The 26,176-nt window shown below is 46.9% G+C and overlaps 1 protein-coding gene across 2 annotated transcripts in view; it reads right to left on the bottom strand.

Annotated features, from left to right (window-relative positions):
• Positions 1-26,176, bottom strand: part of Nav1 (neuron navigator 1) — a 178,147-nt gene that overhangs the window by 28,358 nt on the left and 123,613 nt on the right. Inside the window, exons 6-12 of one of the 2 annotated variants that reach the window (XM_059281102.1) lie at positions 7,597-7,735; positions 6,975-7,272; positions 4,890-5,583; positions 4,023-4,466; positions 3,449-3,490; positions 2,675-2,823; positions 688-858 (exon numbers count right to left, since the gene is read on the bottom strand). In XM_059281102.1, coding sequence (XP_059137085.1) covers positions 688-858; positions 2,675-2,823; positions 3,449-3,490; positions 4,023-4,466; positions 4,890-5,583; positions 6,975-7,272; positions 7,597-7,735 — 1,937 coding nt within the window. The remainder of the gene's footprint in view (positions 1-687; positions 859-2,674; positions 2,824-3,448; positions 3,491-4,022; positions 4,467-4,889; positions 5,584-6,974; positions 7,273-7,596; positions 7,736-26,176) is intronic. The other variant, XM_059281103.1, reaches the window with a different exon arrangement.

The raw sequence follows: 26,176 nt of genomic DNA, 5'->3' as shown, positions 1-26,176 counted from the left end.
TGCAGCGCTAGCCTATGAGCCTTGGGGACCACGCAGGTGGGAAAAAAAAGTGAAGTGGGGAATACTCTGTGATCATTCAACAGAACCCACTGCAAGAACTAGCAGAGCTAACACACATCTATGAGGAGGGATGCATCCTGGGAATAACAACGGAGGTCTCATGAACCCACGGCCTGGTCTTCCATTAACACCCAGATTACCGTCAACAATCAGATGGTCAGGCCGGGAGCTAGTCTCTGGAGTACTCTAGAAAGAGGACTGAGATGCCCGCTTGTTTGTATGGATTTAAGAGCTACCCTTTTGTCCCCGTATCTCTTCTGAGAGACCGTGGGGAAGAAAGACTACGCGTAGAATGAGGACAGTGGCTCTAGTTCTCAGAGCACTAAGGAGTCCCACCTAACCCTTCCAAATCTCGATTTCCCTTCCCTGGGCCCCAGTGGTAGATGCTCCAACCCTAAATCCCAGTGCTAGGTGGTGCCACCCAAGGTTTCTGGGCCCCCAGACCCTTCAAAGTTATGGGACGACAACTGAAATGGCCCAGGTTGATGTCCTGTGAATTATATGTGTGTGTGTGTGGCGGTGGTGGTGGCGGCGGCGGCCCTGGTGGCAGTGGAGGTGGGTTGGTGGTGGGTGAGGGAACCCAGCAGAGCTGGAATGAGTGTGAACCGCGTTAACACGAAGTCTCACCATCATCCGTGGGGTCTCGGAAGGATCCTGACCGAATCATTCCCTTGGGTCTCTCGGCCAGGGACAGGGTGCTCCCCATTTGGGAGCCGCTGTACAGCTCGAAGGCCGCCTCGTGGGTGGGGATGCTGTTGGAGCGGGTGATTCTTGGCGTGGTGGCCGCAGTGGGACTCACTGGAAGGACAGAGGGAAGGGGGAAGGGAGAGGGAGGGGGAGGCAGGAGAAGAGGCAGGGTCATCAGCTCTCTGAGTCCCTTGTGGGGGACAGAGCGGGAGTCATTGAGAGGCAATGGGAAGGAAGGAGGAGAGGAAGGAGCAGAGGAGGAGAGGTGGGGGCAGTGGGGGTGTGCAAGCAGCTGGAGATCAGGAGTAACCCCTCCTGGGAAGGTTGGGCCCTGACGGAGAAGGACTCCACGGTCTGTAGTCAGGGGCTCCCCTTAATGCTGCCTGCCTTGGAGCTGCTGCTTTTGAAGGTTAGGCTGGGGGCCTGGCGGCTTTCCCGAAACCTTCACATCACGAGGATGTGCAGATGGAAATGGGATGCTGTGGTTCGTGAAGACACAACTGGAAGCTGTCTTAGCAGGCACTGAGAACTCAGACCGAGACTCAGATCCAGATGATGAAACAGAACCAGCTACAGACCAGGGCGGGGACCAGGCTGTGGGATCCAGCGGGCTCAGCTGGAGTGAGAGGGAGTGAGGGCCCCAGTAAGAGCAGTATCACTCTAGGTCTCTTTCATTCAGCTCTCAGACTAGACTATGGCCTCTCTGCCCAGCATCCGCTGAAATGAAGGTCAGACGGAGAGAGTGGACGAAAGTGTCAGCGAGGCTATGGAATCCACAGCTGTGGGATCTGTTGACCACAGAGGCCACCCCCACTTTCCCCTTGCTAAATTGCCGCCTTTGGTGGTGGTTCACATCCATGTGGAGCTCCCCTCTCTGACCTCTGGCCTCCATACAGGCCTGTGGGTGTTTCTCCCTGCCTATAAAGACCTGGGAAGAAGAACTCACACCTCTGTCTTTCCCTTTTGGAACCCCCAAGATGATCACTGTTTGGCTGAGTCCTTCATTCTACAGCACAAATGGCCGTTCTTCTCCTTTGGCCCTCAGTGGAGATAGGAAACAGGCCGGTCCCACCCTGCATCTATCTGATAAGTCCACAGAAGCCAGATGACCCTTCCTTAGGCACAAGTGACTTCCAGTCTTAGTTTCCCTCAAACTCCCCACAGTCACCGCACAGGCTTGTTCCAAGTCCTTACTACAAAAGAACTGCTTTCTTTCACTCCGCTGAAAGGAGAGACGGATTCAGAGATAGAGCAAGCAAACGACAGTTCTGTGCCAGCCTCGTCCTAAAGAGATTGCTACTAAACCAGTCTTGGCACAGGGCTTCCCAGAACCGGGGCTGGTGTGTGTCTGAGCTGGAGCCAGGCCCTCCTTCCTGAAGCCCGTTTCTCCCTCCCGTCTCTGAGTCACAGAGCCACTTCCTTCTCCCCCAGCTCTCCCTTCTCCACAGGCTTTAAAGAGGGTGTGGTGTGTCTAGGATGGGTCTTAGTCAGTCAGCCTGCCTTTAGGGCGAGGATGGCCCCGGCTCAGCCAGAGCAGTTGGTGCATCTGGACTTTCTTTCGTGGAGACAGACCTCAGTCTCTGAAATCAACAGCCCTGCTCTGCCTGGAGCTCACCAGCCCCACAGGTTGGCATCGCCCTGTAGGCAGCTGCCCCTGGTAGTACTGTGTATAGAGCCCCTGTTTATAGATTTCCCATGTTGTCACTCAGACTCTTTGATACCATCCAGACCCTCAAGCTTGTGCCCAGCGGCAACTTTTCAGTTTAGGACCTTGGAACACTTCACCTTTAGTTTGGGTTGGTAAACTGAGGCACCACGAAGCAACCCCACTACAACTCTAGCCAAACGTGCCTAGCTATTTTGCCTCACTCTGCAGAGTGACCCCCTGCTTCGTCTCTTGCCGCCGCGAGCGACCACAGACACTGACCTATGTTGGTAAGCTGGCCCTTTGCACTCAAGGACATAGAGAGCACGGGAGGGGACGGCAGCTCTGCCTGGTCGTCGGATTCGGGGAGTCCACCGATAGTGTGGGAGTGCCGCCTCTCCTTGGTCTCCTCCTGGGACTGAAGCTGGTACCTGAAGAAGTAGCAGAGGAACTCATTCTGAGCTGCTACAAAGTGACATGAGAGGCTTAGCTGTGTGTGGGATGCCTTGTCCCTTGAGAGCTCCAGATGGGGACAGAAAGGATGGACGGGGCCTTAGGACTTCCTCTCCACTCAGGGCTCTATGGCTCCATGTGCAGGTTTTCAGCTGACAGGTATCCCCATCTAGCTGAGCAACATAGTGCTATCCTCACAGTGGGGGATCCACACTCCCTGTTCCTTGTCTATGTGAGTGGCCTCAGAAGTCCACTATGAGGTGCTGAAATGAATCGAGGAAGGTCATAGGACAACATAGGTATGTACACGGTTCCTGTGTGCAAACTCATTTCTCCCTTGACAGCAAAGAAAATCATTGCTATGAAAGCTAACACACTTGATGGCAGGTTTGCAGAGGGCTATGGGTGGCATTTTTACAGGACCACGTACAAATGATTGGCTGAAAGGGCCACTAAACTCATGCGTGGGGCCTGGGTTAGGTTGGGCTGGGATTTTATTTTATTTATTTTGTCTCCCAATTGCTGGGATTAAAGGTATATACTACCCAGGTGAAATTTCTTTTAACAGGCCAGGAGTCTTGAAAAAAAACATTTAAGGGTTACCTGAGTCCTTTCTTGGGGAGGGTATTCCGATCCCGCTGATTGCTGTGGAGAGAGAGAGAGGGGCGTGTGAGCCCATCTTGGAAACTAGAGTTTGGGACTATAGGTTTGAGGGGTATAGTCCCCGGAGACAGGACAGCAAACTATGAAAGTCTATCTCTATAAACAAATAATAAGATGGTCACAATCCAATTCTTGACTCAGAACTTGGGAAGTACTTGAAATGCTAAACGTTTCCCTCTTGTTAGGAGTTAAGGTGTAGTTAGCCATTTAAAAGGCCGTACTATGGAAGGTGAGAACCAGGGTGTGGTGTGACAGAACTGATTTTGCACTTGGAAGCCAAAGCCAGATGAAATAAAACTAATATGAGATTCCTGAGATGTCATTTAACTTTTTGTAAAGTTTTCCTTGTGTACAAGAGGAGAACAAAATGAAAACACCCTATAGATCTCAGGAAGTTACAAAGGAATTAAGTTAAAACGTGGGGAAAAAAAATACATCAAAAGTCACAACGTGGTCATGGACGGACCCGCTAATGGCCAAATGAGACAGACTCAGCTCTGTCTCCACCACATACCCGTCCAACTGTCCAGCTCTGGGGCTTCCACTCCAGGGCAGCTCTTCGGTCTCTTCCTCTGACTGGGCAGCAGGAGCGGCAGGTGGGGTGGGGACGGGGGAACTGCTGGGGAAGGCACTGGGCAGGCTCATCGGCATCTGGAGGGACTCCATGCTCCTGTGCAGGCCTGAGAGTTTGGGGTACATGCGGGTCTCCTTCGGGACACTGAAGCCACTCATGAGCTCCAGGCCCTGGGAGAAGCTGGCTGAGTTAATATTGAGGATGGGTGCTGGACTGGGGGTGAAGCAAGAAGGCAGAGCACCCCCAGTTGACGAGCTTGGAGCATGCAGATCGGGGACCTTGGAAGCGTGGGTGTCGCTGGAAGATGGTAGATCCAGACTGTTGGAGTTGACCTTGTCTAGATTGGCTAGTGAGGGTGGCTTGACAAAGCTTTTAGCTGTGGCCCTGAGAGGAGTGAAGATAAAATAAAATATTCAGAATAACAAATTACAGGGCAACAGGCAATCCTTTTCCAGTTCCCCCTTTTTCCTGGCTGCCTACTCAGCGAAAGGCTTACTCGGACGCTGTTGACAAACCAATCGGAAGAAGAACCCACACCTGACTTATGGCACCTTCAGTCATCAGGGAGACAACACATGCAATATGGGAAATGTGCAAATAAACCCAGCAAAACCCTTCGCACAGACAGTAAAGACAGTGTTGATGTGGAACAGCCGAAACAAAGTGAGTTACCAAAACCAGAGAAGAAATGGCACTGAGGAGAGAGGAAGGATCCCCACGAAGATCCGGAGACAGCAACGGATAGGCCGTGCCACATCTAGCCTAAGGCTGGAGAAACAAAAGGAAAACATCGCCCAGTGTGGGTACCTGAGAGGAGTTGGTGGCAGCTCTACCAGCTTGGTGGCTGGAGGGTGGCTTGCTTGGTTCTTAGGAGTGCTTTCTGGGGAGCCAATGCTCTTCAAGGAGATGTTGTCTGAGTCCAAGGCCACAGCCTTGGCTTTGGCCTTTTCCTTTTCCCGATCTGTCTGATTGACGGGAGCTGGTGTGGTCCTGCCACTGGCAACCTTGGAAGGTTCCTTCAGTCTGGAAGGTGTAAGGCCTCCCTGCTTGGTGCTGAGGAGGCTGGGGTCAATGCTGCTGCTGACGGGGCGAGGTCCACCCCGCCCACCAGTCACACTCATTGAACTGGATTTGGCCGGCCTGGGCAGGCTGCGATACTGGATGTTGGACCGTGCTCCAGGAGCCAGGAATCCCGGCTCTGCACTGTTGGACACATCTAAACTCGTCTTGCGCCCATTTACTGGCTTGACGGGGATGCCTGAGGATTTTTGGATCTTGCTGAGAGTGGCTGAGCCACCTGTCTGCATGACAGTAGCTGTGCCGGTGGCAGGGGGAGGCTTCTTATAGCCAAAGGATCCTGAAGTCGAGGGGCGCGCGATGCCCGAGGGGGGCTTCTTAGCATCACTCAGGCGGTCCCGGCCAGCGTCGGAAGAAGAGCGCTGTAACCCAGTGTTCTTCACTGTGAGCTTGCCCTTGTCTGTGGCTTTGCCTTCAGGCTTGCCTGAGAGGGGGGCAGGAGACAGAGGAAGAGCTGCTATCATGATATCTTTATTTGTTTGTTTTTCCAAGACAGAGTTTCTCTGTGTAGCCCTGGCTGTCCTGGAACTCACTTTGTACACCAGGCTGGCCTCGAAGTCATAGAAATGCTGGGATTAAAGATGTGCACACATCTCCCCTCCCCAGCCTAGCATAATATCTTAAAAACACCTTTCTTTCTCTCTAGGGGACAAGGAACCACTTTCTATATATTATAAAAATTTAGAGGCCTAAATATGGGCAGACAATACTGGATAAGCAGATACAGTTTCTTGCCAGAGGGACTTTGGGAGGAAGTAGGCTTTCATTTAGTTTGTTTGTATTGTTTTCTGTGGGGTGGTTTACTTTGGTTAAAGTGGCAGAGGCCACCACAAAAGTGATCAAGAAGGAAGTGTGTCTAATAACTGGGTAAGGAAGGACAAGAAGGAGGATGCAATGAGTTAGGTAAGAAAATGTCTAGACTCTGGAGGGAAATGTTGATTAAAGCTAATAGTGATCCAAGGAAGGGGTAAACCTTGGGAACAACATACTTTCTTTCTCTGTTGTTGTTGTTTTGTTTTTGTGGGGTTTTGTTGTGTTTGTTTATCTATCTATCTATCTATCTATCTATCTATCTATCTATCTATCTATCTATCTATCTATCTATCTATTTATTATGTATACAGCATGTATGACCAGAAGAGGGCACCAGGTCTCATTACAGATGGTTGTGAGCCACCATGTGGTTGCTGGGTATTGAACTCAGGACCTCTGGAAGAGCAGCCAGTGCTCTAAACCTCTGAGCCATCTCTCCAGCCCGGTTTTGTTGTTTTGTTTGTTTGGTTGGTTTTTGGAGAAAGGGTTTATCTGTGTAGCCTTGGCTGTCCTGGAACTCACTCTGTAGACCAGGCTGGCCTCAAACCCAGAGATCCACCAGCCTCTGCCTCCTGAGTGCTGGGATGAAAGGCCTGTGCCACCACCGCCTGGCTGTGCTTCTTCTTCACAGCCATTTAACACGTTAGTCCAGTAGGACCTCCATTAGATGCTAAGAAGGACGCCTTGGGGGAGGCAACAAGGAACCAGTGGGGACCATGTGAAGGGAGGAACCTGCCTGGGAGTACACTCTCTCCCTCCTGGTCAGCCCACCAGCTCTATCACTGTGGCTCAGCCACCTGACCCCTTTGAGTTAGTTTCTACACTGGTAAAACTGAGACAGTAACACTCATCTTTCCCAACTCACAGGACCGTCCTGAGGATCAGAAGAGATATCGTACGTTAAAGCGTTTCTGCAAACCTTTGCTATCATTCTGTAGGTTTGTGACCCTTAAGGAAAACCATCGAAGAAAGGTCTTCACCCTTGTCCCTGTCCCAACTCACCTGCAACTTTGAGGGCACTCTGGGCTGTATGAGTGATGGGAGAGGTGACAGCCACTGGTGGGGTCTTGCCCTTCTTCAGGGACCCTGGATGTCCCAGGCTGATGGGCTTTTTCAGTTCTCCACCCTTAGATGCATCCTCACAGCTTTCAGGTCGCTCTCTCCGCCACTTTGAAGTCCCAGGTTCCATCTTCAGGCTGCCGCTGTCGTACTCCAGTTTTTTGGGGGCCTTCTCCTCTGATTCGCTAAACCAGTTCAGCCCGCTTTCTGCCAGAGAGCGCTTCTCTGAGTCTGTGCGTAGCTAACGAGAAGAGGAAAGGGCAGAATAAGCCGCTTACACAGGGGCGGGAGAACGGTGGGGTGAAGGGCCTTGATTATCCCATAGTGTTAAGTCAACTAAGGTTTCGCTCCATCCCTAGTATTCCAGCGAGAAGAGACTTTATCTGTCTCTAGGGTACTTTTTCTTCTCCAACTGGAAAAACTCTCATATGTATCACTCTAAATAGGCACGAGCACAAAATGCAGTCACAACGACACCATTTATGACACCTACACAGATCTCTCGCCCCGTTCGTTTTGTGGTCCACCCTGACCTGGTGGCCCACATGTTTGCAAAATCACGTACCACGATTGTAGAGCTCCTGCGGGAAGCCGTGGGAGTAGTCGGGAGGGAGTTGAGTGAGGAGCTGGCGTTGAACTCTTCCGAGCTGAGGTTGTCTGAGGCATCGCTGAGCCCACTGCTGATGGAGCTGCTCTCGTCCCAGCTGCAGGACAGGAGGGGGACGGGTGAGCAGTTCAAACCGAAGCCAGCGCTAGAAACAGCACTTTAGAGAGATGACGAACGGTTTTACACTCTTCTCCCGAAAGAAGACAGTTTGGGGTTAGTCCTGGGTTTGCCAATAATTCAAAGTGTGACTTAAATGTTCTTGTAATTTGGTGATATTCTTTTATAAACATAAGAATCAGTTGGTATTTAGCAAGAGATCATGGTATATTTCCTTAGCAGGAAGCTACATCATGAAGACAAGGAGGGTCTGCTGAGATGGCTCATGGGTAAACTACTTGCTAGGCAGGCACACCTGCATTCCATCACAATGGTGGAAGGAGAGAACGGACCCCATAAAGTTGTCTTCTGACCTCCACACGTGCAGTGTGGCGGGAACACACCCCCACACATACCATTCACACACACAACAGCAATAAATAACACTAAAAAAAAGGACGAGGCATTTTTAGATCCATCTAACTATGCAAACCAATTCTGATGTAAACAGCTTCGGTCTTATAGTCTTGTAATTAGTTCATTTTTAGATGTGTTTTCCAGGCACCCCTGCAGTTTCTAAAACTTTCCATACCTGGTAACAGAGGCCAGACAAAGGCCTCTCTGTCCTTTTTGCTGTGCTGGCGACTGAGCTCAGGTAAACTTCTCATTCCCGAGTTCTCTCTCCATCCAGACTTCTCTTTTCTAGAACTTTCAGACCTGCCCTTTCTCATTGCTTCCCTGGAGTCAGGCTCTGCTCCTGAGTAGGACATCTGCTCTTCTGGTAGACCGCTAACTTTAGGGTGCTATGGCCAGAGAGAGGTGCCAGATTCCTGCTGAAAAACCATTCAGTTCATAGCTAATTTACCTATCAGATATAAGGTACTGAGGAGGGATGTGTCCAACATCTGTACTTAAACACGTGTATTTGGAGACCCAGGCCTATATTCAAAATGAACTTACTACACCTTGATATCTTCATAGCTTAGTCATTACATCCTTCCTTGGTTCAATTTTTTTTTTTTTTTTTTTGTTATTATTGTTTTGGTTCTGGTTTTTCAAGACAGGGTTTCCCTGTGTGGTGCTGACTGTCCTGGAACTCACTCTGAACACCAGGCTGGTCTCGAACTCAGAGATCCGCCTGGCTCTGCCTACTGAGTGTGATTAAAGGTGTGCACTCCTGCTGCCCGGCCCTCTGTTCAGTTTTTAAGTTTAACAAGTTGTAGTCAGGAACTTTATATTTTTATAGTAAGTTTATCTAAGTGTCTAAACCAAACAGCAACATCTGCGTGTCCGCCACCTTCTTGATCTATCATTATTCTGTTGGACCATACTCACTAGTGTGTATGTGTGTGTTACCAGGGATAGAAGTCAGAGCCCCACACATACTAGGCATATGCCCTGCCACTGAACTCTATCCCCAACTAAGTAACGCTCTTCCTTCATTTCTCTTTCTCTTTTTCAAAATTTTGAGACACAATCTCACTGAGTTGCCCAAGTTAGTGCTGAACTCACTATATAGCCCAGATATCCATCCTCCTGCCTCAGCCTCTTGAGTAGTTGGGATTATAGGCCTATGCTACCAGGCTCGGCAATGATCACTTTTTTCTAAGCTCAAAATTTACCTCTTAGGACCCTTCTTCAAAGGTTTTCTGTTCCAGGTCCTTCCTAAAACGACCTTTAGCCTTCATTTTGGCTCATGATTCTCGAATTGAACACAAAGGTTCCATAAACTTGCTACATAGGAGTGTCTGTTTGTGCCTTGGGAATTAACCTCTAAGTCATATCTGCTCAGAATGGGTTTATCAGCTTCGCGTGTGTACTGAAAAGGCTGGAGACTTTTTTGTGCGTGTGAATTTGTCGGTATTTGGAAAATGTTTCTTTTTTGATTTATTTTGAGTTTCAGATCATGGAACAAAAATCAGACATACAAGTCATTTATGAGCTGGCCTGGATTTCAGCTGGCTTCCCTCTAATTCATGTGCTGGGAATAAGTGGGTGGTTTGGCCATTTGGCTTGGTTGCTCCGTAGCGGTTTAGCCAAATACATTGAGAAACAGCAGAGAAAACATGGGGATTAGGACACATTGCAGCGTTATTCAGATTTTACTACTATTAAATAGAGCCGTTACTGAATGACCCCTGCGCCATATATTAAGTCTCCCTTTTATCCAGGCTTGAGATACCACGCACCCCTTTTTGCAGAAAAAGGATACTGAGAAAAGATCAATGCTGATTTAATGATCCTATCAACTCTTATGGGCCCAGATAAGATCTCTGGCAGGCGAACAAACAAACTATTCACAGCATGTTCTCTTAGGTCAGAGAGAGAGGAAGCCTGGAGTACTGAATCTTTCATCTGAGATTAATTATTGGTAATCAAGGGCCTGCAGCAGGGACAGCCCTCTGTGGAAAGGGCTCTGCAAAAATGGAGAGCTTGCTTCAGTGCAGGGATCCAGAATAAAACTTCGTTCACTGGCCATGGCAAGATCAATGCCAATGGGCAGCAAGGAGTTTCTTTCTTTAAAAATTCCTTTATTTTCTTGTTTATTTTATGTGTGTGGGTGTTTTGTCTGCATGCATGTCTGCACAGTACATGCATGCATGGTGCTCACAGAATCCAGAAGAGGGTGTCAGATCTCTTGAGACTGGAGTTACAGACAGTTGTGAGCTGCCATGCAGGTGCTGGGGAGTGACTTCAGGTTCTCTGGAAGAGCAGCCAGTGCTCTTAACCTCTGAGCCATCTCTCCTGCCCCAAATGTTTATTTTCTGGGAGAGAGTTCTGGCCCCGTTTTCCCAAAGCCATTCCTGCTCAGCTCTTTCCTACAACGAAACATAAAAACCTAACGTTTTTATACCAGAGAAGGCCAGCTAGGAGTTAAAAACTTCCCCAGCAAACTTGCAAGGTTGTGCAAAGGGAAATTCTGCTGTCATTCTCTAAGGCTTAAACATCTCTACTGGGGGTGCTCCACTGGAGGGAGCATATTTCTTTAAAAAAAAAATAGAAAAGTACTATGCAGAGTCAAATACTACATAAACAGAAGTGAAGAAGGAAAACTACTCTGTTCTCACTTTCAGGGTAACTTCTGTTAACTGTTTTGTGTGTGTACTTATATCCCGTGGCCGTCTCTATCCTCTGTCAGTTAGCCGGCACTTCAAGACCACACCTCTGTACCCACTGACTTGGTGCTTAACTTAAGCCTGGCTTCTCACCCACTTTTTTTATTTGCGTATTTTGTTTTGATTTTTCTTTACTGAGCTGTCTTGATGAAGCACCTCTTCTGCTAGGCTCCTAGGAGGGTCACATGTAGGGGTCAGTTCTCTCCTGCCACGTTGCTTCTGCTGCCCGGCATTCTGCAGGCTGGCTGCTCCCGGGAGGGAGAGCCTTACAAGTGCTGGGTTTACAGATGTGAACTACGACCACGCCTGTCTTCTTGTCAGTTCTGGGGCCCAACTCAAGTCTTCACGCTGCTGCGGCAGTGTTTTTACCCACAAGCCACCTCGCCAGCTCTTTCCTACTTCCTTCTCTTCTTGAGACAGTCTCACGTTGTCTAAGCTGCCCTTTACCTCACTGTGTAGCTGAGGATGACCATAAACTCCTGATCCTCCTGCCTCTACCTCCCAAGTTTTGCTCTTGATGTTTATTTTTCAGTTCTCTTCTAAAATGTCTTTTATACAAAGAATGGATTTTTAGGTAGACACTCTTGAGTTTCTTAAGTTTTTCTTAGTGCTACTTTGTCTGGAAAAAAAAAAACCATAAATTTATCCTCTCTCAGACTTTTAATTTCTGTTATAGTATTTTTAATTTCTAAGGGTTCTTTTTTAAATAACACATCCTTCTTTCTTTTCTCTCTTCCCTCAGCTCTCACAAACATTCTGAGAGCTCATTCGCTCATCTGGAAGGGAGGTTTGCAATCTTCTCTCACAGATTCTTACTTGGTTCTCTCTGCACTGGTCATCCCAAGTCAGCTTGGGCTACACAGTGAGCCTGTCTCGGGCTTGGGTGGGGGTGCGGCAGAGAGAGCAGTGATAAGATACAACTGATGGGATTCTTCTAGACCTTCTCACGTGTCTAATGATGTGTGAGGGTAGGACTTGCCATCTACGGCACGTATGGACTTAAGGATGGTAGGTGTGGCTGGACTGAGTCACTTGAACACTTTTCTTGGGTTGGCCAGATTTTCTAGAGATGACTCTTCCAAACCCCAGCATGAGGGTCAGTCCGGTGGTGTGAACAGTGAGTTGCAGAAGCAGTGTGGAGGTTTCAACATTCCCTATGCTAAGTTTCATTCATTCCGTCATGGCTTTGGTTCAAACTCTGTGCTGACCTGTGTTAGGACTCCAGGAGTCCACACTCCTGAGACCCCGTTTTCCTCTATCCAGAGAAGATGTCTGCGGATGGAGGGGAAGGCCACTGGAGGAGGGGACAGGAGAGTCCCTGTGGTATCTGCACTTTTAACTAGTCCCTGTTTTAGTCTTACTGCCAACCCCACAGAGGTGGCTAATGCTGTCACTTGCCAGATGTCTGAGCGTTCTAGAGTACAAACAGCCCTGACCAGCCCTCACTGCTGGCTTAGGATTCAGCTTCCAGGCTCACAGATCAGGTCCCACTTGTCGTTCTCCTTTTCAGGCTGCACATTCCCTTCCCTGTTAGCTCCTCTTCTCTTTTTCATGGAGGGTCTTTTCCCATGTTTATTTATTTGTGTGTGTGTGTGTGTGTGTGTGTGCTGGGAGAGGGATGTGTCGCACGCCACAGCTCATGTGTAGAGTGGAGATGCTTTTTTTCTTCTACCGTGCAGGTTCCAGGGATGGAATTCAGGTTGTCAGGCTTGGCAGCAAGCTCCTTTTCCTGCTGAGCTGTTTGGCCAGCCCTAGACAGGGTCTTGGTGTGTAGTCCACCCTGGCCTCTGATTTGTGATGTTCTCCCTTAGCTTCCTGAGTGTTGATGTTACGATACGCATGCGCCTCCTCTCTTATTCTTTGTATTCATGATTTTATGACTTAAGAAAAAGTCTTTATTGTCATTTTACTCTTGTGGTAGTTGTGAAATATGTCAAATGATCAGCAGCAAAATGCCCCAGATGACATTTAACAAAGCTTGTTTTTGGGGGGGTGGGGATTGAATATACCCTGGTGCACAGCTTTTGAGTCACTGAGGAGATGACAGATTTAAGTTTCATAATCCAATCAGACAGGGACAGAAAGGACCATCTAGAAGATTTTTTTTTTCAACTAAGAGCTACAGGAGAAGAGTGGCTGGATGGACACTGTCCTTCCTGAAACATAAGACTGCTTAAGGTGGAAGAACAGAAAATCTTCAGAAGGGTGTTTGCAGTTTATCAGCTAATGACTCAGAGTACCACACAATAAACAGCAGCCATTCGAGAGAGCAGGGAGGAAGAAAGGCCACGAACATTTGGTCCCCAAAGGATACAGAGGAGCACAGAACTCAGGCGATGGAGAGTTACAGCATCTGTTGTCTGGCATGCAGAATCCCCAGGCTCACTCAAGGCTCCACTTTGCCGTCCCCCTCCCATTTCTCTCTCTCTATTTTCTCAGCCAAAAGAGAAACTCTCTGCCCTTTCTCATGGCCACTATGGAATGCTCTTTGGCTCGCCTACTTGTCCATTCTTTTGTTTCTCAACAGATCTCAGGTGGAGACAAGAGGTCTGTGCAGCAACGAGCTAGACCAAAAGCCACCGGGACATAAACACAGCAGAGACTTTAATATTATTTTGTAATCTAATCTTCTCATAAATCCAAGCAACCACCACCTCCAGGCAACTGATGCAGAGGAGAAATGGTGTAAGATTTTGATTCTGGGAGAGTTGCTGAGACATTATGGCACTTTATCACTTTTGTCTACTTTCAGAATAGAAGAGGAAATGAACGAATAACCGAATGAGGGATTAGGTCTTATGCAAACAGGACAATGAGAAATGAAGATCTTGTCTGCGAGTGGAAATTTCTAGAGTGCTGGAACAAGTTGTGAGAGGTAAACTAAAGAGTTTTTTCTATAGGATACTTATTTTCCCATTTGCTGTTACCCCATCTCCCAACTCTTCTTCCAAAATGAACATTCCTCACCCTCCCTTCCACTAAAACCATTCTTCCCCTCTCTTCCCCTTGCTCTATCAATACTTAAGTATTTGCCTTCAATGTTTCTTGCTTTACTCTTCTCATTAAAAAACAAACAAACAAAACCCCCCTTAGTCTGTTTACCTCTTGCCCTCACATCTGTCTCTCCTTGACATTTCTCCTGCTCTTGATTTGGTTCAAGGCTTTAACCTCTTATTTGAACCAGTGAAAGCCTTCTCACTGGTCCCGGTCTACCGATCCTCCCTCTCACAAATGCCACATTTCACCAGAAGCCTAATCACCCTGACATGTAGCACTTAGCAAAACCTTCATTAGCTCCTCCCCACTAATATGGTAAAGTCAAAACTCCAAGCTCATTGATCAGTATATCCCCAAGCCATTATGAATGCAGTATGGTGATTAAGAGGACAGGAATCAGAATTAGACTGACCAATAAGTTTTAAGACCTATTGACTTTTTGTTGTGTTAAATTCTACTTCAAACGGGGAAGCATTCGTTGAGCACCTATTATTTATAGACACAGGGACAGCTGCTATAGTCATTCAGAAATTAGTGGCTGTCCAGAATGAGCTTATAACCCAAAGGAAGAGAATAATATGTAAGTGAAACAAACACCATGGTGTGTGAGCCACTTTTCCTGGGTAAGTCTAGCTACCACCCCTCATCAAAGAGGCCCCTCTTGACAGCATGAAGGCCATCACAGAACCACACCCGAAGACAAGGCAGAGATCAACAGATCGTGGAGAGCCCAGCCCCAACAAATACATCTACATCACAGCTCTTGCATCTGCGGCTCAAGAACAATCTAGAAGAGGGGGCGAAAAGATCATAAGGGCCAGAATACCAGTGAGTCTGCTGTGAAACAGTCTCTCCTAGAAACGGCTGTATTAACAAGACATTGGCAATATCAACAGATGCATTAATGTGGAAGGGGGAATATTTCACGGGGTCCCACTCTTAGACAACTACAGGCAACTAATGACACTCTGGAAGAAGGTGAATTAGCCTCTCCCGGAGATGAGTTTCTTTAGTGGTTGTCCAATGCAGAGTGGTCAGCCCTGAAGCCATATACATGCAAATAACAAAAAAGGACTCAGCAAGTTGTGTGTGTGTGTGTGTGTGTGTGTGTAATTGTGCACACACACATATTATTTAACAATAATAATCAAAGAAAAGGCTATCAACTTGAGAGTGTGGAGGACATGGGTGGGTGGGTAGCTGAAGAGGGGTTGGAGGAGGGAAAGTTATATAATTTTATCTCAATTAGAAACATATTGAAATCATAATTAAGCCTGGTTGTTGTGGGATATTTGCACACTATGTGAAGATGTGTCATTGTGGTTGGTTTAATAAAAAGCTGAACAGCCAATAGCTAGGCAGGAGAAGTTAGGTGGGACTTCTGGGCAGAGAGAAACTCAGAATCAGGAGTGCAAGAGACACCAGCAAGACACTGACTGAAGAAGTCAGGCACACACTACAGAGGAGAGGTAACCAAGCCACATGGTAGAACGTAGATTAATTTAAAAAAACAGTGTAATTTAAGTTATAAGAACTAATTGGGGGAAAGCCTAAGCTAAGGCCAAGCTTTCATAATTAATAATAAGTCTCTGTGTCATTATTTGGGGGCTGGTGACCCAAAGAGAGTCTGAAAAGAAAGCTTGCTGTACCTAGTGGTGCACACCTTAATCACAGCACTCAGGGGCAGAGGCAGGTGGATCTCTGAGTTTGAAGCCAGCCTGGTCTACATAGTGAAGTTCCAGGACAGCCAGGGTCATATAGAGACCCTGTCTCAAAAAAAAAAAAAAAAAAAAAAAAAAAAAAAAAAACAACCCAAAAAACAAAAACAACAACAACAACAACAACAACAAAAAACCACACACACAAAGTTAATTATTTAAAAGACAATTTAAAGAATAAATGCCATTACAGATCTAAGGGTAACACACACAGGGCAACAGAGAAGACAAGAGAGATTCATTTCTGTTTTCTACCACAAAACCTAGAACTGTGATTTTGCCAAGTTAAACGACAGAATGTTCACCTCCACCCCCAATCTTCCTTCCCCTAAGACTCCTCGTAGATGACCAGCTATCTCACTTGATCTCTGGGAACATAAGCTTGCAGGGGAATTGGGATCTGTTTTCACTGTGCAATGATGTGGGTGCTAATGAAGATTCTGGAGTCAGGGCACTGTCCCAGGGTTTTCACATAAGTGGACACACACCCTGTCCATCTCACATGGACGTCTGGCCATTCTTCAAGGCTAAGACCAAATGCTGCATCTTCCACAGGCTTCCCATGGTCCTCCTTGCCAGGAGACATCTGACCTTCTTTCTCCTGATTTACCTCTTCTTCTATGAGAGCACTGTGCCTGGAGATAAGTCTGTATCTTTCTTCGCTAGAATAAATTTCTCTGAGGGCTGGGACTGAATCTCATCTACCTTTGCGTACACGGTATCTTGAAATAGCAGGAACTTAGCTCACTCAGGGATTTAAATTTCTGGCTTTTACAAAAGTAGGCGTGCAAAAGCCTCTAGGAAGGGGTGATGATTTGGGGATGGCTACGAACATGACTAGTAATTTGTTTCCAAATAATCCTTGCACTGTGTGTGTGTGTGTGGGGGGGGGGCACACAGGTTATAAACATTGTCTTAGAAGTTCCAGTGAACTGTTAAAATTCATTATCTTTTCAAGAACATAATTAACCTTTACTAGGACCTTAAACATATTTATAAAGAATATGTTATACCTCTCATTGGCTAAGTCTGATATATTATCATCTGCAGGTCTGCTTCTACCAACTATTTTCTTCCTTAGTCATACTTTTCTGCTTCTTTTTGAGTCTTGTGGTTTTGTTTTGTTTTTTAATGATAATATAAATATCTGAAAATGGACCACGGTTGAATGGCTTAGAACAAGGTCCATCTACTCTGTAGAACAGCTGAGACTGTGCTTTGTTGTAGATTTGGCCAGTCAGTTCCCAATGGAGGAGCAAGCTAGTCCTTTCAGCAGGACTTTGCTCTGAGCACGGTGAGACTCCAGAGTGCTCTCTGTGCCATAAAACCCAGCCAGTAGCCACTAGTCACCAGCTTTCTGTCCTATGATGGTGTTTTGTCCCTGGTGGGCCCTTTCTATACACTCAGCGAAGGGTCCTGGTGCTTTGGAGCATCTCTTTACCCTCCTGTCCTGATCTCAGATTTCATTGTACTGTGTTCTGCTGTGTTCTCCACGAAGGTCCTGTGTATGCCGGGTGTATGTTGGGTGTTTTTCAGCTTTCTGTCCTGCCTTCAGAATTCAGTTCACTGCTACAGTGTACTTAGGGAAGACCTCCCAAAAAACAATTAGTAGTGGGTACCCATGTTCTGCGATTAGCGCTCCTCTCTCACTCTCTGCTTTTATTGAGACAAAGTTTCTCTGTGTAGTTTTGGTGCCTGTCCTGGATCTCGCTCTGTAGACCAGGCTGGCCTTGAACTCACAGAGATCCTCCTGGCTCTGCTTCTAGAGTGCTGGGATTAAAGATGTGTGCTACCGCTGCCCAGCTGATTAGCGCTTTTATAGCCAGCCCATAGGTAACTTTTATTTTGTATGGAATTCAGCTCTGCTCTTTTTATCCTCATCCATAGTGGGTTTGGGTTTCCTACTGTCACACTAGGGTAAACCAGCCATGCATTCCCCTCTCCCAGGAACAGCTCACTCCCTTCTGGAACTCAGTTCAATTAGAATACTCGGCCAGGAAAATGGCCCAGAGGGTAAAAGCACTGGCTATATAAACCTGGAGACCCGAGTTCAATCCCCCAAACCCATATACAATGTGGATGTGGTGGCATCGGTCTGTAATCCCAGCACACCTAAAGCAAGATGGAGAATCAAAGGAAGGGTGCAGGCCAGCTAGCCTGGGGTAGTTCTCATAGCAGAAGAGATGAGAGACCCTGCCTCAACAAGGTGGAAGGTAAGAACTAACTCCTCCAAAGTTGTCCTCTGACCTCTCCCCCACCCGTGTGATGCAGTGTGTTCCCGCTCCTTCCTCACCTCCCTGTCTCTCATGTACACACTCCCACAAAATAAATAGGTTAAAAAGTGTTTCGGTGTTACAATGTTTACTGCTCATCTGTCGTATTCCTGTTGGGTAAGAATGCCATGTACTGTGACCCTCTATCATCCCTTTTACTAAGGGATGCCCTCCCCGAGTGCCCTTAGAATAAATAAAGCCCTTCATCTAGGCTGTAATAATGGAAACTTACTACCCTTCTTGGTTTTTTTTTTTTTTTTTTTTTTGCCCACTTCCTAGCACTGATACCACAGTCTGAGGAACACTCTGGTGCACCCCATCTCTGCTGTAGGATGAAAGAAAGGACTGTGAGGAGGCCAGCTCCACAGAACACTGCTCTGCTTGTGTCTATGCAGACACGTGGTGACACGTGGGGCAGGGATCTCTCCTCCCTCTGGGAAAAACACCAACATTCACATAGCTCTTGGCTAGGATTGGTCACCCTCCCAGACTTCTCTCACAATGTCTGCTCCCCACACTTTGGTCCCGACTAAACCATGAAACTAGAATGGCCAAGGAGGCCTTCAGACAGCCGGAGGGCCAAGGGTGTGGCCTCACTAACTGAAGGGTGGACTAGCTTGTGACTGCATAGGAAAAAAATTATTGCTTCTGTGCCACAGTGAGGTTCTCAGAAGCCACACTTGAACACTGAATTGGTTCTTCTATCCAGAATATATATGCCTGGAGGATCACTGACCAAGTTTCTCAAACTATTACTTAGTGGATAAGAGCTGTGCATATGGAACCTTACTTTCTTCTCTGATGGTAAAGCAATATCTATAGTAAAGTAAATTGGTTTAAACATATACCACTACCACCACCCCCTTTGTTTTCTTCTTTGGAATTATCCTCAGGAAGAGTCTACCATGATACGTCCAGGAGATACTTAGAACTTCCCGCTTTCCCATCTAGGACTGACAAAAACTGCCATTGCCAGTTTTCAGGCTCAAGATATCTTGAAGATGTTTAACCTCATAAGGTGCCCAACTTCAGGGAAGCTAACCACCTAACCAGTCATGAACAGCCAGAACAGAAGACTCTGGAGTCTCCACCACATTGCCAACAACACTGTACTCTACCAAACGTAACCGCACATCAGATGGGCAGAAGGAGGAACAGCACACAGACCCACAAACCTCCATAGGTCACACTTGCTGGGTGGATGGACGGCCGCCTGGGTTACAGTTAAACAGGCAGCAATTACAAAGGGAATTAGAGCTGGAGATTAAGAGCTTCCTCTAGTCAGATGAGCAGATGGTAAATGGAGAACCCGGCCCTAGATTCCTCCAAGGGCTAGAACGTCCATGGACCCCCAAAGAAGCAGAACTTACTTACTTTCTTTCTTTCTTTCTTTCTTTTTTTGTTTTTGGAGACAGGGTTTCTCTGTGTAGCTTTGGTGCCTTTCCTGGAACTCACTCTGTAGCCCAGGCTGGCCTTGAACTCACAGAGATCCGCCCGCCTCTGCCTCTCGTGTGCTGGAATTAAAGGCGTGCGCCACCACCACCCAGCCTGAAGGAGCACTTTCTTAATGCATGTTTTGTATATGGCTGTCTTGGATGCTTGTACAGTGGGGGCCTTATCTCATGACATCTGCCCCTAGAATTATTCTTAATTCTTTGGAAATAGAAGGAGTTTATAAAGTTCTATGTGGTCTAGGGTAAAATTAAATACTTAGACTAAAAATTGACTCTCCCAAAGATGTTAACCTTACTGGCTAGAAATGGGAACAACCTCTGTGATTATGTCCATGGGTCAGAATGTACTTGGTACTTCCTCCAGTCTGGAATTTTCTATAGCTTTCTTAGAACTACATCAGATTAGAGTTAAGGTACAGATTTCTTTTTGCTACTTCAAGAATTTTCTTGCTGATGGGCTGGGGTAAAGGAGGGCACGGCTCAGTTGGTAAAGTGCTTGCCTTACAAGAACAAGGACCTGAGTTCAGCCCCCAGAACCTATGAAAAATGCCAGGCAAGGTGGCATTCTTGCAATCCTGGTACTGGGGAGGCAGAGAGAGGAGGATCCCTGGAATTTGCCAGCCAGCAAGTCTAGCCTAATTGGTGAGTTCCAGGCCACTGAGAGACTTTGTCCCAAAAGAGGTAGACACACTTTGAATCGTCCTGCTCCATATCCCCACTGACATGTGAACACGTACACACATATACACATGTTAAAAACAGGATTGGTTTGTCTTCCCCAGGAGGCTATCCAAGCTGCCTGTGATCTCTGCACGCAGGAAGTTCAAGTGACACTGTCTTAAAAAGTCAAAACCAAACAAACAGAAAAAGAGAAAGTATTTTTTTTTTTTCTCCTTAAAAGTATTTTGGATTGGGGGCTGGTGGGATAGTTTGGCAGGTGAAGACACTTGCTGCCAAGATTGACGACCCAAGTTCGAGGGCTGGAACTCTCTGCTGGAAAGAACGGACTCCCACAAGTTGCCCTCTGACCTCTCTATATGCACTTACACACAAATAAATAAATAAATGTAAAAAAAAAAAATAAAAAAAACAAACTTTTTTTTCAGGCTAGGCTCAACTGTCCTGTAATCGTGATGGTTAACACCGACAACTTGACAAGCTCTAGAATTAGCCAGAAGACAAGCCTCTGGGGAGGATGGAGGGTTCTTGGGATTAAAGCAGCCTGCGGGCATGCCCGTGAGGAATTATCTAGATTAGGTTAATCAAAGTGGACTGCACAAAAATGAACGGAGCATGAGCATTCTTCAAACTGCGGCTTCTCGACTACAGCCACACGATGTGCTCAGCTACCTCAAAGCTCCACTGCCTTAACTTCCTCATCTGGACGGACTTCACCCCAAACTGTGAGCCAGAATAAGCCGCCCCGCCCCCCTGCTGCCCCTCCTCTGCCCCCCTGCTGCTGAGCCAGGTGTTTTTCACCCCCTCTTTCCCTACGCTGCTTGTAGCAGGGGTTTCTGTCACAGCAATAAGACAAGTAACTAGCACATAATCCTAGCACGTAGGACACAAAGACAGGAGGACTGTGGGGAGTTCCAGTCCAGCCTGGGCTGCAAAGTGAGACCCTGTCTCAAAAAAATCAGGAGAATGGGGCTTGAGAGATGGCTCAGTGGTTATGAGCACTGGATGGTCTTCTGAGGACCCAGGTTCGATTCCCAGCACCCACATGGCAGCTCAGAACCACCTGTAAACCTAGTTCTAGGGGGACTAATGCCTTCTTCTGGCTTCTGTGTGCACTGCATACATGCAGGCTTAACACCCATACACATAAAATAAAAATAAAAATAAATAAAATTAAATCATTAAAAAAATCAGAAGAATGAAAAAGACAGTTGCCATGAATAGACGGATGAAATAGATCAAATCATCTAAAACTGATAGTCTTGTAAGGAGAAATAATTCAGCATTAAATGTTTGTTTTCATGTCTGGTCCTCATGTTGCCTTACAAGTCTAGCAGCATGTTATAACGCCTGTTAGGAAGAGGCAAAGTTATGCAATCTCAAACAAATGACAGAAATAACTATTTGTCTCAGGTTAAGCCTAAGTTGACACATTTGAATCAGGGAATGTACTTGGGACTCTTCATTCAACCCATCTAGGATTACAAAGCTATCTCACTGTTCATCTGTCTTCTGTACAGACTTCTGGGAGGTGAGAGCCAATGCTTCCCCACGGGTGACTCAGAGTCACGGGGCCATGGGCCGCTACAGCAAACAGACTCCCTTGTTCATTCTCGTTCAGTCTCCCACCCGCTCTGGTTTGTTCTGGCTCCAGGTTTAAAAGTATACAATCTATCATGGTGACTGGGTCCTGTCCATGGTGATGGGAGTTGGCTGCACAACTTGTTGAATTGTTTGAAATATTCTTTTTAAAGCAGAGGTGATCTAGATCTGTGCTGACACTGTAGTCACAGAGTACCTGGAATGTGGCAAGTCCAAGTTGAGAAAGCAGCAGGATTTCAAAGACTTAGTAGGTAGAAAAGAATGGGGAAAAAACTTCATTGGTAGTTTTATATAAATTCTATTTTAAAACAATATTTTAGATGTATTGGGTTAAACAAGATATAATTAATTTCTCCTGCTTTACTTTTAAAAAACTGTTTCTACTAGAAAGTTTAAAATTACATGAGGGCTTGCATTTCATTTGTATTGGAAAGCTCTGTCCTAAATAGGAAGCTGTTGGTCAATGCAATCGATGTCAGTTTTGAGAAGCTGGAGTTCATTAAACTGCTCTAGCGGTCGCCATGGCATGAAAGGCTACAGTACGTGGTTGAACTTCACCTATCCCTCTTCTCAGGGCACCAAACATGGCAGAACTGTTAGTGCACACGTTGAGTTAGTAACCACAGGCTTGAGAGCATTCAAGAGGTTAAGAGTGTTTTTTTAAAAAGACGAGAGGGCATTGTGGAGCATACCTTTAATCCCAGCACTAGGGAGCCAGAGGCAGGCAGATCTCTGAGTTCGAGGCCAGCCTGGTCTACAGAGCTAGTTCCAGAACATCAAAACAGAGAAACTCCGTCTTGAAAAACAAAACAAAACAAAAAAGACAGGCTGTGAGTGACAGCACATGCTGGTCATCCCAGCACCCTGGAGGCTGAGGCAGGGGGATAGCAAGATCTGGGGCCAGCCTGTGTTACTTAGGCTCTGTCTAAAAAAGAAGGAGGGTTGTGGTGGAAGAATTGGAATGCAATCGGGCAACTTTGTGGTGCTCAGCTTTGGAAATGTACCAGGACCATCTAAAGCAATTCTCGAAGTCCGTTATCTCTCTTGGTTTTCCACCCCCATGAGCACTCCGAGGTCTCCAGGAGCAGGCGGAGGAGACTGCCTGCTCTGTTACATGTTTGTGGTTTGGCAGGGACTGCATCAAGCCAGGCTAATTTGGCCAACAAAGCCAGACAATGGGAAGAAAGGATGGGTTGCGCCGTGAGAGGAAGAGGGAGCCTGGGCGGAACAGAAGGACGCCAATACCAAGCTGTTTTGAGCTGAGAGTTATGTCAAGTTCTAAGCAAAGGTGAAGATCACCCCACAGAAACGCTGAAGGACAGTGTGTATGAACGTAGAGGATGACACAATTGGGAGAATTCGCTTGGCCTCCGTGATACATCAGCAGGAAGTGCACACTACTCCCATCTTTGGAGAATACCAATGGTTTCGGTAACTAAAGACACTTCCTGTCTTAATGACTTTCTCACTGCTATGACAAAATGCCCTGTCAAATGCTTAAGGGAGAAGGGTTCATTTTGCTTTAGAGTTCCTGGGAGATACAGTCCATTCTGAATGGACGACCTGGCAGGAGGTGCAGGAAGCAGAGAGAAAACAGAAGGAGAGCCAGGCCAGGCAGTAAGGTCTCACCAGGCAACTGCACTGATCCACTTCCTCCACTGAGGCTCCCTTCTAAAGGTTCCACAACCTTCCCAAACAGCGCCACCAGCCGAGGACACTTCACATTCAAACCTCAAGACTTCCTTTAGTCCAGTTTGAGTAACAGAACGGTGTGATTAATTACCTCAGCTCTCAAGGTGCTGAGCTTAGTTCACAACGGACGATGGATTAGGAATCCCTCAAGTCCGAATTAAATCCTACTCATGGGTTACAAGACATTAAATACAGAAGCAGAGAAAGCAAGTCACCCACAGCCAGGAAGGCCAACACTTGAGGGTACCTGTTGCCACATTTAGAAACAAATTCTGACCTAGACCCAACTGGGAAAAATAAAAGATTCAGTCCACAGAATTTGGAAATATTTCTGAGACCAAACTCGGCTGCAGGGAAAGTCAAGACAAACATTGCCCCCCTCCCTTCCCCACCTCATGTCCTACTCTGCCCGTCCCCCCCCCCCCCCACACACACCACACCACACACACACACACACACACACACACACACACACACACACACACACTCTGCCTTGGTCATTCTGTTCAATTCTGAAATCACAGGTTCCCATTGTTCCCTTTTTCTTTTAAGTTGCTCAGCCATAATCTCTAGAGTGGCTGCCAAGTTTCCCCCCCCTCCCCAGGCATTTAGAAAGGGAGTTGGTGTAAATAAACACAGAGCTAGCACACCACCGAGAGTATAAAAAGCCACTCTAACGCACACCAGGGCACTTCTGCTGATCTGTGTGATGACGTAACACAAGAAAGCGAGAAAACATCTGTCTGCCTGGTCCCAACTCGCGCTAACGTCAATTCTTCCTTGCTGCAGCTGTGACAAGCTCTTTCCTACAAGGTCTAGGTTTGTTTTTCTGTTTAAGTGGTGGCATTAGGATCAGGAGAGGTCCTGTCCTAAGCAGAAGTACGCTTGGACAAAGTAAAGCCACAGTGTCCGTGTCTGTTCTGGACAGGTGCCATCACATCAGTGGCTTTACAATCAGTCTATCAGGACGGGGCACCTATGGTCTGGAGAGTCAGGCATCCTTACAGCCATCTACGGGATTCTGTGCCTAAGTTCAAGTTCTCATATCTGATCACGCTTTCAAGATTCTAAACATGCCTACGACCCAGAAATTTTTCTCTAAAATTCTCACCTTGCCTTCCATAACACTCTACCTCATTCACTGCATTTTTAAATGTTTGGCTGGGCAGTGGTGGCGCACGCCTTTAATCCCAGCACTCGGGAGGCAGAAGCAGGTGGATCTCTGTGAGTTTGAGGCCAGCCTGGGCTACAGAGTGAGTTCCAGGACAGGCTCCAAAGCTACACAGAGAAACCTTGTCTCGAAAAACCAAATAAATAAATAAATAAATAAATAAATAAATAAATAAATAAATAAATAAATAAATAAATTTATTTTTGTTTGAGACAGGGTATCACTGTGTAGCCTTGGCTGGCCTCAGACTCAGAGATCTGCCTGTATCTCTGCTTCCAGAGTGCTGGGATTAAAGGTGTCTGCCACCCCGCTTTCTTGATACTGACTAGTTTTTCCTCAAGGAAAAACCCTAAATTTAGAACATTTTGCTTTGGTGCTGGGGCTTGAACCCAGAGACTTGAGAACCCAGAGACCTGAGCCTGCCAAGCATGTGCACTAGCAGTGAGGTCTGTCTCCAGGCCAACATTGTTTCCGAGTGAATTATGTTCCCCCCATTCATATATTGACTAGGCCATATTTAGAGACGGGGATGAGGTCATAGGTGGGGCTCTAATCCCATGGGATGGGTATCCTACTGCGGAGGAGAAGCCCTAGGCCTTCTTTCAGTGTGTGCACAGTGTGAGGAGACAGTGGAGAGGCAGCGGTCTACAAGCCAGGAAGAGCAGCTTCCCCAGAAACCAACCTCCAAGGCACCCTGACCTGGAACTTCCAGAACTTCAAGAAAATAAATGTTTGTGGTTTAAGGCTTCTGGTCTGTATTGTCTTATCATGTCAGCCTAAACAGACTACCACAACCATTAAGTGATGAAATGAAACATACTCTTGTACACATTATTGCCCAATGTGTTACAGCAGACAAGGACTACTTTTTTCAAGATAGCTGTCAATCCAGAGCTTTTTCTACACCAGGCATTTACTTATTTATTGAGATAAGATCTCAGTTCAGGCTTGCCTGGAATTCACTATGTAGCTAAGCCTGATCTGGAACTGATAATAATCCTCCTGCATCAGACTCTCAAATGCTGTGCTACCATGCTTAGCTGTTTTAAGGCTTTTTTTTTCTATTAAGAAAGATTTTTCTTATTCATTTTACATACCAATCAAAGATGTCCCTCTTTCCTCCTCCTGCCCATTCAGCCTCCCCTTCCCAAAACACCCCTATTCCCACCTACAAGAAGGTAAGGCCTCCCATGGGGAGGTACATTTAGTAGAGGCAGGTCCAATCCCCTCCCCCCACCTCACGGCTGTGCAAGGTGTCCCATCATAGGTAGCGGGCTCCAAAAAGCCTGCTCATGCACCAGGGATGAGTTCTGATCCTACTGCCAGAGGGCCCTTTAAGCAGATCAAGCTACACAACTGTCTCGCTAGGCAGAGGGCCTAGCCCAGTCCCATGCCGGTTCCACAGCTGTTGATCCAACTTTCATGAGTTCCCACTGGTGTGAATAAAAGGTTTACATTTACTTCTTTATTCTTATGTGTGCGTGCATGCACACACCATGTTGCATGTGTGAAGGCCAGAGGACAACTTCAGGCCAGGGTTCTCTCCTTCTACCATCTATGTCCCCAAGATGGAACCAAAGTCCTCAGGCTTGGTGGCAAGTGCCCTCTTCACCTGCTGAGCATCTCCAGGGCCCGACACTAGATCTTTAATCATGTCTCTACAGCCGAAAACCAAAAACAAAGACAAAACATCCGAAAGCAGTCCAGTCAGGGAGGTATGGGTAGAAGCTGTAGACCGGAA

This window comes from Peromyscus eremicus, chromosome 15, assembly GCF_949786415.1.
Source record: "Peromyscus eremicus chromosome 15, PerEre_H2_v1, whole genome shotgun sequence".
In the NCBI taxonomy this organism is placed as follows: Eukaryota; Metazoa; Chordata; class Mammalia; order Rodentia; family Cricetidae; genus Peromyscus; species Peromyscus eremicus.
The sequence above is the reverse complement of the archived record's forward strand: the minus strand, read 5'-3'. Positions and strand labels throughout refer to the sequence as shown.